Source organism: Panthera leo, chromosome C1, assembly GCF_018350215.1.
Source record: "Panthera leo isolate Ple1 chromosome C1, P.leo_Ple1_pat1.1, whole genome shotgun sequence".
Lineage (NCBI taxonomy): Eukaryota > Metazoa > Chordata > Mammalia > Carnivora > Felidae > Panthera > Panthera leo.
Window position 1 is genome coordinate 159,190,233 of NC_056686.1, and position 15,919 is coordinate 159,206,151.

General features: G+C 38.5%; 1 protein-coding gene across 7 annotated transcripts in view; it reads left to right on the forward strand.

Annotated features, from left to right (window-relative positions):
- The window catches only part of DCAF17 (DDB1 and CUL4 associated factor 17), a 45,717-nt gene that overhangs the window by 14,655 nt on the left and 15,143 nt on the right, over positions 1-15,919 (forward strand). For all 7 annotated transcript variants that reach the window (XM_042949098.1, XM_042949100.1, XM_042949102.1 and 4 more), the window contains 4 exons: positions 6,126-6,268; positions 10,082-10,191; positions 13,699-13,789; positions 14,424-14,507. In XM_042949098.1, the coding sequence (XP_042805032.1) occupies positions 6,126-6,268; positions 10,082-10,191; positions 13,699-13,789; positions 14,424-14,507 (428 nt within the window). The remainder of the gene's footprint in view (positions 1-6,125; positions 6,269-10,081; positions 10,192-13,698; positions 13,790-14,423; positions 14,508-15,919) is intronic.

The following is a 15,919-nucleotide window of genomic DNA, read 5'->3' on the forward strand; positions in this document are numbered from 1 at the left end:
AGAGACCACCTCAGGTCCTCTGAAGGCTCTAGGAAAGAATCCTTCCTTGCTTCTTCTGGCTTCTAGTTGTTGCTGACAATCCTTGGCATTTCTTGGTTTGTGGCAGCATTGCTGCCCGCTCTGCCTGTCTTCACATGGCCTTCTTCACTGTTGTCTTCAAATCTCTCTCTCTCCTTATAAGAACACCAGTCATGGGTTTTAGGACCCACCCTTATCCAGCATGATCTCTGCAAAGACCCTGTTTCCAAATAAAGTCATATTCACCAATACCAGGGGTTAGGGGTTCGACATATCTTTTTGAGGGGCACATTTCAACCCAAAACATAGACCAAGATCTAGTTGTGCTCAATGCAGCTGGGTGTCTTTATTTTTGGTGAACAATGCTGGGAAATATATTAAAACAAAAACCTTTTAGTTCATTCTCGTATTTCTAAATTTGTTCTTTGATTTTTTTTAACTTTTTTTTTTTTTTTGAGAGAGAGAGAGAGAAAGACAGACACAGAATGCACGTGGAGAAGGGACAGAGAGAGAGGGAGATACAGAATCTGAAGAAGGCTCCAGGCTCTGAGCTGTCAGCACAGAACCCAGTGGGGGGCTCGAACTCATGAGCCGTGAGATCATGACCTGAGCCGAAGTTGGACGCTTAACCGACTGAGCCACCCAGGAGCCCCAATTCTTCTTTGATTTTATATTTGTATTTCTTTTGGCTCCCACTGAACTTCTTGATTCCTAGTGAAACTTTATCCTATAATATATATGTGATAATCTTAAAATTGCCATATCAATGCTACTACTGAAAACTAAAGTACAGTGTGAAGGTTAAGATTTCTCTGCAGTTCCTTTTGTCCTTAGTGTACAGCCCAATAAGTGTACTATCAGAGTAATGTGTTCAAAGATTGCTTGAAATTATTTTTCTGTGTCATTAGGTTACCAATTTTATGTAATTAGGTTCATTTGTTTTAGTTTTTCAATTTTAGGTTTATTTTTTCCCTTTTGACTTTATTCTTGAAGTTGTAAAATGTGTATGTTTTAATGGTCAAAACTATATAAAAAGATATAGTCTGAGAAACTTTGCTGCTATCCATAAAAGTCCTTCCATTCTGTTACTTCCCTCCCCCAATTCCACCCTGCCCCTATAAGTAATCATTATTTTTAGTTTCTAGGTTATGCCTCTGTTGTTTCTTTTCATAAAAATAAGCAAATATGCAGGGGCGCCTGGGTGACTCAGTTAGGTAAGCATCCGACTTCGGCTCAGGTCGTGATCTCATGGTTTGTGGGTTCGAGCCCCGTGTCAGTCTCTGTGCTGACAGCTCGGAGCCTGGAGCCTGCTTCGGATTCTGTGTCCTCCTCTCCCTCCGCCCCTCCCCTGCCTCTCCCCCGCCTGTGCTCTGTCTCTCTCTGTCTCTCAAAAATAAATAAATGTAAAAAAAAAAATTTTTTTTTTTTTTTTAAATAAGCAAACATGCATATGTATTCTTTAAATGTTACCTTCTTGGGGCTCCTGGGTGGCTCAGTCGGTTAAGTGTCCACCTTCAGCTCAGGTCACAATCTTGCGGTCGGTGAGTTCGAGCCCCGCGTGGGGCTCTGGGCTGACGGCTGACGGCTGGGAGCCTGGAGGCTGCTTCCGATTCTGTGCCTCCCTCTCTCTCTGCCCCTCCCCCATTCATGCTCTGTCTCTCTCTGTCTCAAAAATAAATAAACGTTAAAAAAAAAAAATCTTAAAAAAAAAATTTTTTTTTTAAATAAATAAATGCTCCCTTACACCAAATGTAGTATATTGTATACTCTGTTCCGTACCTTGTATTTTCATTAAACATGTAAATGTTAAAGCAAACATTTATTTAACAGAAGAAATATATAAGATTAGTACCTATATTTTATTGAGATAAAGTTGATGTATAGCATTAGATTAGTGTCAGCTGTACTTGCCAGTGATTCCTCATAGAATATTATTAAGGCCAGACGTGAGGCAAAGAGGAACTCTTGATGGTTTTGTTCCTTAGCCATATTTGTCCCAGGAGCCACCTCTATACCTGTAAAATTACAAATAGAGACTGTAGTCAAGCATATGGTAGCCACCTTTCGCCAAACCCGACATGCTGTCACCCACAAATTCAAAAGGTGGCCCTCCAAAGCCTTGATATCCTGACTACAGCTCAAGAAGACACTTATGCTAATATTGAGACTAAATGTTATGTATATATCCCAGATGACTCTAATCTCTATCAAAAGTTTTAGCAGACATGCACACACAAATTAAAGCAATGTCTGACTCTTCTCATTCTCTCAGTGAGTGGGTTTCTTCCTGGTTTAGCGGACATGGATAGTCTTGGTGGAAAACACTTCCACTAGCTATGATAGTAATTATGCTAGTCTTTTTTATTATGGGGACTATTGTTGCTACATGCTCTGTGTAAAGATGTCAGACAAATTATCTCAATGATGACTGTAGGAAACATCCTATTCTTATGATGAGACCTCACGCATGCCTCCAACTCAAAAATATCTGCAACTAGGAGCCCTTCCTGTAGTGAAATAGCTCAGGGTTTTTATGCCTCCCATTAGGTAGGACCTGCAATCCCTTTCAGCCTGAAGAAGCTACAGGAGATGAGAGCTTCACCCTTCAACACCCCTTAAGAATAAGGATGATAAAAATCCCATAGCAGGGAATGAGACAGGGAAACTGAAGGGGACGCCATGAGAGAAAAAGCTGGGTTTTTTCCCCTTTGCTTCTTTTCTGGCTTCTCTTCCTGCTAGGACCTGCATCTCTACCCCACATTACACATGCCTTATAATGAAAACAGCCTAAGCCCTTCTTGTAAGGGACGAGGAGTTGATGACGCTCTAGAATAAATGACATCTAAGGAAGGCCCAGGTGAGAATGACTGGACGAAGCTATCATATGTGCATTGCAGGCCACGAGAGCTAGACATCTCTACACCAAGACCCCCTGGCTCCTAGGAAGAGAACCTGAGCCCTCATCTTTGTTCTAACCATTTCTTGGATGCCTGAGAGGACACATACACGAGACTGCCATCCTCAATAAAAAAACCCAGACCCCAAGCAGTGATGAGACTCGTGCTTCTTTCCTCTCTCAGTCTCCCGGACAGTTTATCTGTATCTGTTTGCTCTATATCTTCAATAAACTCTACTTTCACCTAAAAAAAAAAAAAAAAAAAAAAAAAAAATTTAAATTTTTGTGTACACTACAAAGTGACCACTGCAGTAAATCTAGTTACTACTTTCACCATATAGTTGACCCCCTTCCCCTATGATAACCATCAGTCTGTTTTCTGTCTCTAGGAATTCCTATAAATAATGCCCCAATGAACATAGGGGCGCATATATCTTTTCAAATTAGTGATTTTATTTTCTTTGGGTAAATAACCAGTAGTGGAATTGCTGGATCATATGGTAGTTCTATTTTTAATTTTTTGAGGAACCTCCGTGCTGTTTTCCTTAGTGGCTGCACCAATTTACATTCCCAGCAACAATGCACAAGAGTTCCCTTTTCGTTACATCCTCTCCAACTGCTATTGTTTCTTATCTTGTTTTTTTTAATTTTAGAGTGTGAGTGGGGGAGAGGGGTGGCAGGGGGAGAGAGAGAGAGGGAGAGAGAGTATCTTAAGCAGGCTCCACACTCAGCACAGAGCCTGATGCAGGGCTCAATCCCACAACCCTGGGATCATGACCTGAGCTAAAATCAAGAGTCAGATTCTCAACCAACTGAGCCACCCAGGCACCCCTCTTATCTTTTTCATAATAGACATTCTAACAGGTGTGAGGTTTTGATTTGCATTTCCCTGATATATTCCCTATATTTTAAAATTACAGAAAAATCTTACTATAGCTATTCTTTTATAAACAATACAACATTTTGTACAATTTATATTAAAACTCTGAAGTATTGCTTGACCTTTCACAGACTCAAAGCATTGTAATCATTATTATTATTTTCTTTTTCATGCCTCTCTTTTCACAGTCTAGCAAGTAGGAACCCCTTTTGCTGACTCTGTTATTCTTTTAATACTACCCTGCCATCCTATAAATACCCTTTATCACAACAACTAGATGGTTCAGAAGGATCTTAAAATTTCCTCATGACAAGACATAGAATCAGCTACTCTCTGAGAACTTCTAGCACTCTAGTTGAAAATAGTATTAGAGATCAAAATTTCAGGTTACTGGGGACCCATCAGAATTGTGATTAGCAGAGTCCCACTGCTACTCTGGGGCCATTTTTAGCAACTGCTGAGAAAAGTATTTCTTTTTAAGTGTATCTTTTTGCATTGATTTTCTTCTGGTGTTAATACCTATTTTATATTCTCTATAACATACCTACTTAAAATTTTAGCCCCAAATTCAAACTCCAATTATATTTTTTCTTTTTTTATAATTTTTTGTCATCCACCATCATTCCATAGCTACTATATTATCACATATGATGTTTGTATTTCTTTCATAATTTATCTAACATTTTTAGCTGAGTTTTCTGTTGGGTTCATTTTTTCCTCATTAAGAAGACTTCTTTATATATTAAGAATATGACTTTCTTCCTAAAAGCTTTTTTAAAAAAAGCACTTTAAATATATTTGATATGTTTATACCTGTCTCTTCCTCAGCACTGTCAGTTTGTGAATTCACTTTTCATTATTTTTCTCCTATATATAGGAGCCAGTAGTAAAGTGTCTTATGAAGAGGCCTAATAAAGCACACACTTCTTTTTTTTTTTTTTTAAGATTATTTATTTATTTTGAGAAAGAGAACACAAGCAAGGGAAGGGCAGAGAGCGGGGGGGGGGGGGGGGGGGGAGAAAGAAAATCCCAAGCAGATTCCCTGCTGTCAGCTCAGAGCCCAACACAGGGCTTGATCTCACAAAACGATACAATCATGACCTGAGCCCAAATCAAGAGTCGGAAGCTTAAGCGACTGAGCCACCCTGGCAACCCAAAGCACACACTTATATATGTAACTTAGGGCTCTTGAGTGAATGGGTCTTTCTAAGGCAAGCCCCTTTACTGGCAGTGTTGGCCTCATAACCAAAGATTAAACACTAAAAGCAAAAGGGTAAAGAAAGAGTCCCAAGTAACCACTTGCCGAAACAATGTTTGGTATATTCTAAAGCTGTAGTACCTTCCACTTACGCACTTGTGTAAGAGTGCATCTGTTTTACTCTACTTAAAATTAGTTGACCCAAAGACAACTAATGACCTGAGCTAAAATCAAGAGTCAGATTCTCAACCAACTGAGCCACCCAGGCACCCCTCTTATCTTTTTCATAATAGACATTCTAACTAAAAGGCACCAACAGATATTTCTTTTATGGTGTTAGTCTCTACAAGACAGTGAATGGCTAGATTTATCTAAACTAGTTAACTTATCTAAAGATAATACTAGTGTTAGTCGCCATCCTTTAATAAAGCTACCTCTGTGACAGGACCTGTCCTAAGTGGTTACGTTCATTATGACTAATATCACTTACATACTGGAAATCTTAAGACTGCTCGTATAAAATTTGCTAAGTATAACCTGTTAGTCTGGAATATGGAAGATCTCTTCCTCACATCTGAAGGAAATTATTAGACCTAATTATGTTGTAGGATTGTTATGAGAGTTGGAAATCGTGTGCAACTCAGAATCGAATACATAGATGTCTAGTAAATGGTAGCTGTTTTTATTAGGTGTACTTTGTCATTTTTTGCTATCATAAGCACCTTCGGTCCACTTTTTTATCTCCACTCAGCTGCAGGTCACACATGCCCTGGAAACAGATGTCTAAACTAGTTAACTTCTCTAAAGATAATACTAGTATTAGTCGCCATCCTTTAATAAAGCTACCACTGTGACAGGACCCGTCCTAAGTGGTTACATTCATTATGACTAATATCACTTGTATACTGGAAATCTTAAGACTGCTCGTGTAGCATAAAGTTGACTTCTTGCATAACATTTGTTGCCTACCAGCTTTCTCTTTTCTTAGCAATCAGCCCTTTCCTGATTATATTTTATTTCTTAAATGTAGTAATTTCTCGTTAATGAAAGTTCATAGATGATGCATGCATCATGAATGTTCCAAGGCTACCAGAACAGAGAAACTAATAAATTCCTTTTGCCCATCTCTACAGACTCACCACCACTGCTTTTTGAGGTGTCCTCCCTGGAGAATGCTTTCCAGATTGGAGGCCATCCTTGGCACTATATCATCACACCTAATAAGAAGAAACAGAAAGGAGTTTTCCATATTTGTGCCCTGAAAGATAATTCCTTGGTAAATCATGAGTGATCAGACTTTTTAGTAGTAAATGTATATCAGAAATTCTTCATTTTCTACTTTGTATTAAGAATTCCTAAGAATTTTTGTTTGTGTTAATAATTTGTAAACAATGTTAGGTACAGAAGGATACAAAGAATATAACAAACGCCTGTGTATACTACCAAGAATTTAAAAACATTAACATTTGAAAATGCTTAGTGACCAAAGATTTCTCATGGGATCTCGTGCAGTGCAACACATCTCCCAAGCTCCATAGTGGGAATTATTGTTGCAGTATGTTCAGGCTGCCTCTGAACTTGCTGGTGGAATGTGTAGTTGATTCTGTTTTTTCGTGGTTTGCTGCTATTTGCTTTCCAGAGCAGAACCAGGTAGAACTCTGTTGGTCACAATGTAAGCACTGAAACACTTTGAATTTTCAAGAACTTTAGTTATTTACGGCAGAATAGGAAGAAATGATAAGACATGGTAAGACAATAGAAATTTCTACTCCTTGAATTCATTTTTATTTTCTTTTTGAAAATGATTTAGGCATTGATTTATCATTTAATTTAATTTAATTTAATTTAATTTAATTTAATTTAATTTAAAGAGTGCCTAATGTGGGCCAGGCATGGCTGGGGACACCTTCCTTCCTTCAAGTTGCTTATGCTCTCTGAAGCACACATGTAGATAAGTAAGATGCAGTCTGTTAACGTACAGTAATTAAGATAAGTGCCAAAGAGTGGATGCACAGTGATGATGGGTAGAGGGGTTGCATCTTTGTTTTCTGTTGCTGAGTTAGTGTAGTTTATTTCTGGAACCTCCTGATATATGAGATGAACTTAATTTTTCTGAAGCAGACTCCACTTATTCCATATCCATCTCTTCCAGGACCGTGCTCAATCAGTCACTGTTCGATTCAGTGGCTTTTAGAGTCACAGGCCTCCTTACACCACACTGAAGATCAACATAGTCTTGGGTCCAGTTATCTATTTCTGTTGATGTCGCCACCAGGGAACACTATGTATAGTGTCTTCTAGTTTCCTTCTGTCGGAACATTGTTCCCTTCCATTTTCTCATTTACCTGTCACATGTGGCAGCTCCAGTGACGTCCTCTTTTACAGTGGCCTCTCTAGATAGAGGCTGTCATGACAAGTCTGTGATTTGATTATTCACCTCTCAGCCAGTGAACATTCTGCAACCACCAGGACCTATCATAGCTCTCTTTCACTTAACTTTTCCATCCTGTCAAACCCCGTACAATTCTAGATATTCTTTTTATATAAGAACAGATAATATATATTATTGTGTGTGTGTGTGCACGTGCGTGTGCACACACACACACACACACACAAAATGGCTTCCAGCATCTATACCAAGCATGTCTATCAAGTACTGTCCTGTAATAACTGATTATAACATCTAGTCAAATCTGTATTTCTTTTTTTTTATTTTTTTTATTTATTTTTTTTTTTAATTTTTTTTTCAACGTTTTTTATTTATTTTTGGGACAGAGAGAGACAGAGCATGAACGGGGGAGGGACAGAGAGAGAGGGAGACACAGAATCGGAAACAGGCTCCAGGCTCCGAGCCGTCAGCCCAGAGCCCGACGCGGGGCTCGAACTCACCGACTGCGAGATCGTGACCTGGCTGAAGTCGGACGCTTAACCGACTGCGCCACCCAGGCGCCCCTCAAATCTGTATTTCAACATATTCATAACTAATTGCCAAATCCAGGGAAAGGTTTCAATCCTTTTGCCAGACAGCTTTCTGGTAAGGACGTTAATTTAAGGATGCATATGCCCTTTACTTCCCCACCAGTCAGTCAAAAGAGTAGATTACCCAAAAACACATGCAGCCAAACTGAAGAATTCAGAAAATGTTTCATAGCTTCCTATTAAACTGAGCTTTAAAATCTAGCATTCAAGCACATAATAAAAACTGCAGAAGCTGGTAATAATGCTGTCTTATATTTAAAAGATCATATTTCTTTTGCATGTTATAGTTATTACAATGAAGAGAATCGTCTAAAGGAAGATATGTATAGTATGTGCATGTTTGATATTAAAGGAACATCTGGAGCTAATGCCATCTTGGATATGTTAATTTTAGTGTTAGCAAGCAAGGTATTTAATTCCATTGATTTTCTTATGTATATACAATGTGATAATACCACCGTTCCTATTAGAAATTATTAGGATACTTATAAAAATTCCTTAAAAATTAAAACATTCACTAGTACTAGTATGTGTTAAATTCCATTTTTTTTTTTAGCATGGAATTCAAAAAAGTAGCCCCCACCTACTTCTCTAGTCTCATGACTGGACACCATGCGTATTTTCTAGGAGCCAGAATTAAAATTTTTATTCATGTGTATCCACACACATGCTGTATGGATTAACATTTTTGTGCTTCAGATTTTGCCATCTCTTGTAGCCATCTTGTACTCATCCTTTAAGGCTTACTTCAAGCTCTTTTTTTCATCCTGAAATTCTGCTCACTTGGGTTGAATGCTTGATAATATCCTGTGTGTGGCTTGATCACTTTGTTTTCTACACCATCTTATTCTTTTCTGTTCTGTTTGTGTTTCTGCCTCCCTTTTTGATAATGAGATTTTGACGGCAAGGGTTATGTTTAGTTCATGTGTGGTCTGAACACCTAGTGTGATACTTGAGACATAGTATCCTGTCAGTATATGCTAGTGAAATTAGTAAATTAATCTTTCAAAAATATGAGTATCTGGGGCGCCTGGGTGGCTCAGTCGGTTAAGCGGCCGACTTCGGCTCAGGTCATGATCTCGCGGTCCGTGAGTTCGAGCCCCGCGTCGGGCTCTGGGCTGACAGCTCAGAGCCTGGAGCCTGTTTCGGATTCTGTGTCTCCCTCTCTCTCTGCCCCTCCCCTGTTCATGCTCTGTCTCTCTCTGTCTTAAAAATGAATAAACATTAAAAAAAAATTAAAAAAAAAAATATGAGTATCTAATAGGAAAGGTGGTATCACTTCATTTTGTGTTGGAAAAATTAAAGAAATTAAATGAAATTAATGTATCCATGCTGGTATTAGTTCCCAGTGCTCCTTTGTATAAGGTAAAACATTTATGTACATATGTGATCATATATCACGGAGGTAACTTCTCTTTATTTTAATGTCTAAATGTCCTGCCATGAAATAATCTCTCCTTGCCTAAAAGGCTAAGCAGACCTAAAAGGCTATTAGACCATTTCCTCATTATTAGAGGTTAACATCTGACTTATCCAAAAAGATTATGTGACCCATTTCTGAGATTTTAGATTGGGTTGCATATTTATTTGTGTGCTACTCACGCTTTTTGATAGTTTATTAGGGATGGGCAAGGGAAGAAGTTGTAGGGGACTGCATGTGCATAATTATACAGAGTTATATAATGGAAAGTCCTTGGGCTTTGGAGTCAGAGCTGCTGTTTTGCAGCTGCAAAACACTGAGCAAATGATTTGTCCTCTTTGTGATTTTATCTTCATCAAAATGGGGGTAGTCATATGTGCTTTGAGTATTATTAAAATCAAATGAAATGGCTCTAAAACATCTACTGCAATGTCTGACACAAAATAGATGCTTGAGATAGGATTACTGTTAGGTTGTTATTTGTGAGGCAAACTGTATGGTACAGAGCAGATGTTCTGGATTTCTCAACTATGACTGCCCGAATTCAGTTCTTCTGCATATCCCAGTTCAACTGTTGATATTTTCTTTTCCCTGTAGCTTTGATTTACTGATCTATCATTGATGTTAGATTTGAAAACTTATTTTATTCTCCATTAATCTTTATTTTCAATATTTTTTCCCCAACTTTAGGCAAAAAATGGGATCCAAGAAATGGAATGTTGTTCTCTAGAATCTGACTGGATCTATTTTCATCCTGATGCTTCTGGTAGAATAATACATGTTGGCCCCAATCAGGTCAAGTGAGTATTTTTTTAAATTTTTTTTTAAGTTTACTTATTTATTTTGAGAGAGAGAGAGAGAGAGAGAGGGCAAGCGAGCACAAGTAGGGGAGGAACAGAGAGAGAGAGGGAGAGAGAGGAGAGAGAGAGAGAGAGAGAGAGAGAGAGAGAGAGAGAGAGAATCCCAAGCAGGCTCCACACCAGCAGCGCAGAGCCTGATGCAGAGCTTGACTTCATGAACCCTGAGATCATGACCTGAGCTGAAATCAAGAACCAGATGCTTAACCAACTGAGCCACCCAGGTGCCCTTCAAGTGAGTATTTTCATTAGTTGCTTTAAAGCGAAAAGTAGCTTTTGGAAGCATTTATTGGCGTGTTTATTTTTGCCAGCTCACTGCTGACCCAATTACAGAAATAATTAGCTTGTTGTAGGTTGCTTCCTCAGAGAACCTGACTTTATTCTTTCAGCCTCCTCATTACTGTTTGTAGATATTACATTTAAATAAATTCTTTGGTGGATGATATATGGGTAAAAGGAGATTCAGATTGGCTTGTCTTCATCAGGTTTTAATTCTCTAGGATTAATGAGAGATGATTGTTTTTGGTGTAAAAGATAGCTTTAGTGCAGGAGTTGTTTGAAGTGAACCTTGTTTTGTTTTGTTGACCCACATCTACATCCAGGTGACCTTTCCTTCCTTGAAATACTCTTCATTTGGCTTCCCCGACACCACAGTTCTCCTGAATATTTCCCTCCCTCTTTGATGTGTCTTTCTTCATGTCCTTTCATGTTCATCCTCTTCTAGAGGAAGTCTTCCAGACTTTAATTATTACATGTCCTCAGGATTTAGACCCTATTTTCTTCTCACTCTTCATTCCCTTTCTGCATGATTCTATTTATTCCTTTGGCTTCAAAGATCATGTGTACACCAAAACTCCAAAATTTATATCCTTGCCCAAATTTCTCATCTAAGCTCAGCCAAAAATCTGGAATTATTCTTAACACTTTGTTACCTTCTTGTCTTTCTTTCATCATATGCATATACTCTTGACTTTTCATATACATATACTCACGTACATTGCCCCCCATCTCTCTCTCTCTCTCTTTCCCTTTCTCTCTCTCCCTCTTGCTCACCCCCTCCCCGTCCCTTACATACACACACACACACATACATACACACACACACACACACACACACACACACACACACCTGCACCATATATCCTGTGAATCCTTTGTTGTTGTTATATTACTAAATTTTCCTAAATCCTCCTCTTCCTGCCCTTGGCCATTGTCACCATGTTGGTCAGACCATTGTCATCATTAGCCTGGACTATATTAATAGGCTACCTCCTGGACTCCAAGAATTATTTTTGTACTCTTTAAGTCTATTTTCTTCTCAGCAGTGAGAGTGATTTTTAGGAACATTAACAAACACAAAAACCTAACTAAATGGATTCTACTTTAACCTTCTTATGGCTTCTTGTTCCTGAGATAAAGACCAGCATACTTAGTATGGTCTGGAAGATCATCCTCCCACTCAGTTTACTTCAGCAGTGCCGTCATTTCAGAAAGCTGGGGGCTGTTTCCTCTGGAATGTGTTTCCCTCCCTGTTCTGCCTAATTTCTATTCATATTTCATGCCCCAGCTTAAATATCCTTTTTTTGCAGAGTCCTTCCCTGAGACCCCTCGTTAGATTCGCTCCCCCATCACATTTTCATTGCACCCACTGTGTCATGTTCTTCTAACACAGCAATTTTAATTAGTTATTTATGTGATCATCTGTTTAAATATCTAGCTTTAGAATCAGCAACTCCATAATGACAGAGAAAGAGTCTGTTTTGCTGATATTTAGAACCCCAGCACTTGAACATAGTGCTTAGCACAGAGTAGCTGCTCCGTAAGTTTGTTGAATAAGAAAGGTATTGTCTGCCTTATTTATTCCTCATGCTTCGTGATGATTAATCTACTTCTCTGGATTGATTATAAAGATGATAAAGGGACTTAAATAAGATGATGAACTTTTATAAAAAGTCTTAAAATCTGTAGTTTAGCTTTATTAAACCATACTTTTAATGTTTGTTGCTACCCACCTTTTTAAAAAAAAAAAAAAGTTTATTTCTTTTGAGAGAGAGAAAGCGTGCGTGCATGCTTGTGTGTGTATGTGTGTGTGCATGTGAACGAGCAGGGAAGGGGCAGGGAAGGGGCAGAGAGAATCCCAAGCAGGCTCTGTGCTGACGCAGGGCTCCATCTCACAAACTGGTGAGATTGTGACCTGGGCTGAAATCAAGAGTCAGACACTTACCCCACTGAGCCACCCAGGCACCTCTCCACCCACCTTTTAGTAGTACTTTGAGTTTAAGAAAATAAGAGCCACAGAGCGTGTGCCCTTTTGGCAGGTTCTAAAAGATAGGCACTTTTAAATAATTAAGATAATGAATTGAGTAATTTAAAATACAATCTGATTTCTTTGTCTCTGGCAAAGAAAGCCTCCTGGCTCTCTCTGGCCACTGTGGCTGCTACTCCCTGCTATTCTTTTTGCTTGCATTCTAGATTTTATGCTTTAATAACATTGTGCTTTTGAAGCTTGTTAATGCTGTGAACAGATTTATGTGGGTGGTGAGCAAATTATTTTATTTTCTCTTGCTTAATAAGTTTGATCCATAAGGCCATTTGCACTCAGAAAACCCAAATCTTTAAATATAATCCTACAAAAAAAAAGTGTTAAGTAAATTGCAGTTTTCAAATATTACTCTTTTATGAAAACTCTTAGTTTAGGCTTAGTTGCTAATCGAGTCTCTCCCTTTTTTTAATTTTAATGTTTATTTATTTATTTTGAGAGAAAGAGAGAGCCAGGGAGGGCCAGAGGGAGGAGGAAGGGAGGGAGGGAGAGAGAGAGGGACTGTATGTGTGTGTGTGGACGAAAGGCAGAAGGGCAGAGAGAGAGAGGGGAGAGAAGGAGGGAGAATCCGAAGCACAGAGCCCGACATGGGTCTCAAACTCACAAACCGTGAGACCGTGACCTGAGCCAAAATCAAGAGTCAGACACTTAACTGACTGAGCAACCCCAGGTGCCCCAAATCCAATCTGTCATGTAGTTAACTCTGAGTATTGGTCATTAATATCTCATGATAGATTCAGAAGTAAAAAATGCCAATATCTAGTATAATGCCATTGTTAAAACTGAAACATTAAAGACTTGTTGCAGGACAACAGAGATAAGGTTCTTTAAGAGTAACTTTCAGTAAGCCAGTTTGAAAGATGGCTTAAGCCTGAGGAAGCTGCTTCATTACCTACCTCAGGAGTACCTGTTGTCACAGGTTTTTCTGTCTAACAAAATCTCTGAATTTGAAGGAGTTTCTGGACACTTAAGTGATCAGACATGAACATTTCAGACTACTCAGGAGGAGAGAACTAACTCAGTGTTGTTACTGTACTTTTCATTTGTTAAGTTTTATTTCAGTAGTTCAACTTTACCATTTTGATGGTGTGTTGAGGTCTTAGGTTCTTAGAATCTTTTTTCCTTTTCAGAGTTTTAAAGCTAAATGAAGTAGAAAATAATAGTGCCCAGCATCAGATCTCTGAAGACTTTGTCATTTTGGCCAACAGGGAGAAGAACAAAGTAAGTCAGGAGTACTTTAAAATTCTTTGTATATCACTGTCTTTCTATTTGAGAATATAGTATGCAAATGTGTTTGTCTTTCGCTGCGGCTGAAAAGAACAGCACAATCCTGTAGAAATCTGAGTGTTTTTGTCTGCATAGGGAGCTAGGCTTAGCCTCATGCACAGTTGAGATTTGAAAAGAGGTGGTTATATTAAGCTGTCTTCTGCTAATTTCTGTTTCCTTTCTGGGTTTCTCTTTTAGTTTTTATTGATGAGTTATCGACCTTTGGGTTTAATTAATTGTGCAAACTTGGAGTCAGTTGGGTTAAATATGAATCAGAAATCACATACCATGCTTTAACTCCAGGTAGTTGTTTTCTTTTAGTGTGCAAATTAAGAGCATGAATAAAATTATGTGGAGAGAAATTTCTAAAAGCAGATCCACTGCTTTTGGTATTTTATCCATTAATTTATTATAGTAAAGTATTTTTGCTAATTGGAGGATCAGAAATCTGCTTTAGAATTTTCTCAGTAGAAGAAAGAATTATGGGTGTTGGAGAAGGGTTGATTGTTTAACCAAATTTAATACAATTTTGCTATTTGCTGTACATGATAGGACTCATCATATCTTTTTATTTGTCTCCATATGATAGAATGAAAACTTACTCACTGTTACAGCTTCTGGACGGGTGGTGAAAAAAAAATTTAACCTTCTGGATGATGACCCAGAACAAGAGGTATTACTTTAGCCAGACATAGCAAACCAAATGAGTGTGTACTAGCCCTATGGTTTTTAAATTATGCTTCCCAAACTCTGGGGTAGAGGTTCGGGGTGAGCAGTTCCATACAGACTTCGTTGGTAGGATTGTGCGTGCTGTTTCAACCAATGCGTCCCCATCATCTGCTCTTCTCATATTAGAATTATTCATAAGATTTTGTTTGCAGGAAGATTTATAGAGCCAAAATAATTTGAAAACACTACTAGCTTATTGCTTGTTAATATATACAGGGTTTTTTCCTTTTCTTTCTTGTTTTTTGTTTTTTGTTTTTTGTTTTTTTTTTTAACGTGCACACTTTGTAGGGAAATATATCCTGATGACTTTATGGCTTTTCCTTTACAAGACACAGATATGTTTATTAACGATTGCGGGCCAGGGAAGAAGGGTGTGAGGGTGTGGTAAATTAGTTCAGCCTGTGGCCTGAACTTGACATTGCCAGCCACTGAGCTAATACATTTTTATCCTTTTCTTTTAAAGAGGCATTGAAAGTTCTTATGAAATCAACTGGCAGTGATAATGCTTTGAATATATAACCATTGCATGAATACAAAGTCTATTTAGACCAGATAATTGTATTCGTTCTGTGACCATTTCTAGGTAGAAATATTAGAGTAGCCTTCTAAGGATAGTTTTTGAAAATCTTTTTCAAAGGTTAGAGGTTTCCCAGTATGTGGCTGCACTCCAAAAAGTATGTGGCTGCATGCCATATATATATATGGCAACAATAATTAACAAGGAGAAGGTGGTAGCAAAAAGAGAGATAGTCTCCATCAAGAGCTTAGAAAACAAGGTTTAGCCTGCAAAGGAAAAACCAAAAGGGATTGTAACTAAAAGCTATAAAATCACTGACACCCAGGCAAGAAGTCACTCTTTGAAGTTTGACCAAGGTAATATTAAGGCAAAAAAGTAAATAAAAAGGAACCATGTATAATAAATCTGATAAAGTTTTATGTTATGGGTAGTAAAGGCAGAAAATATAAGTGGATTAAAAAGTAGTTTGGGGCTCCTGGGTGGCGCAGTCGGTTAAGCATCTGACTTCAGCTCAGGTCACGATCTCGCGGTCTGTGAGTTCGAGCCCCGCGTCAGGCTCTGGGCTGATGGCTCGGAGCCTGGAGCCTGTTTCCGATTCTGTGTCTCCCTCTCTCTCTGCCCCTCCCCCGTTCATGCTCTGTCTCTCTCTGTCCCAAAAATAAATAAAAAACGTTGAAAAAAAAAATTTAAAAAAAAATAAAAAATAAAAAGTAGTTTTACCAAATGTAAGTGAAGGATTAGTATGTGGTGGTTAAAAGAAACTTGTGCCTGCCAAAATGTGCCTTCCTGTAGCCCATCCTCGGATGGCTGGCACAGATCTGCTTCCCCTGTGAGGCTAT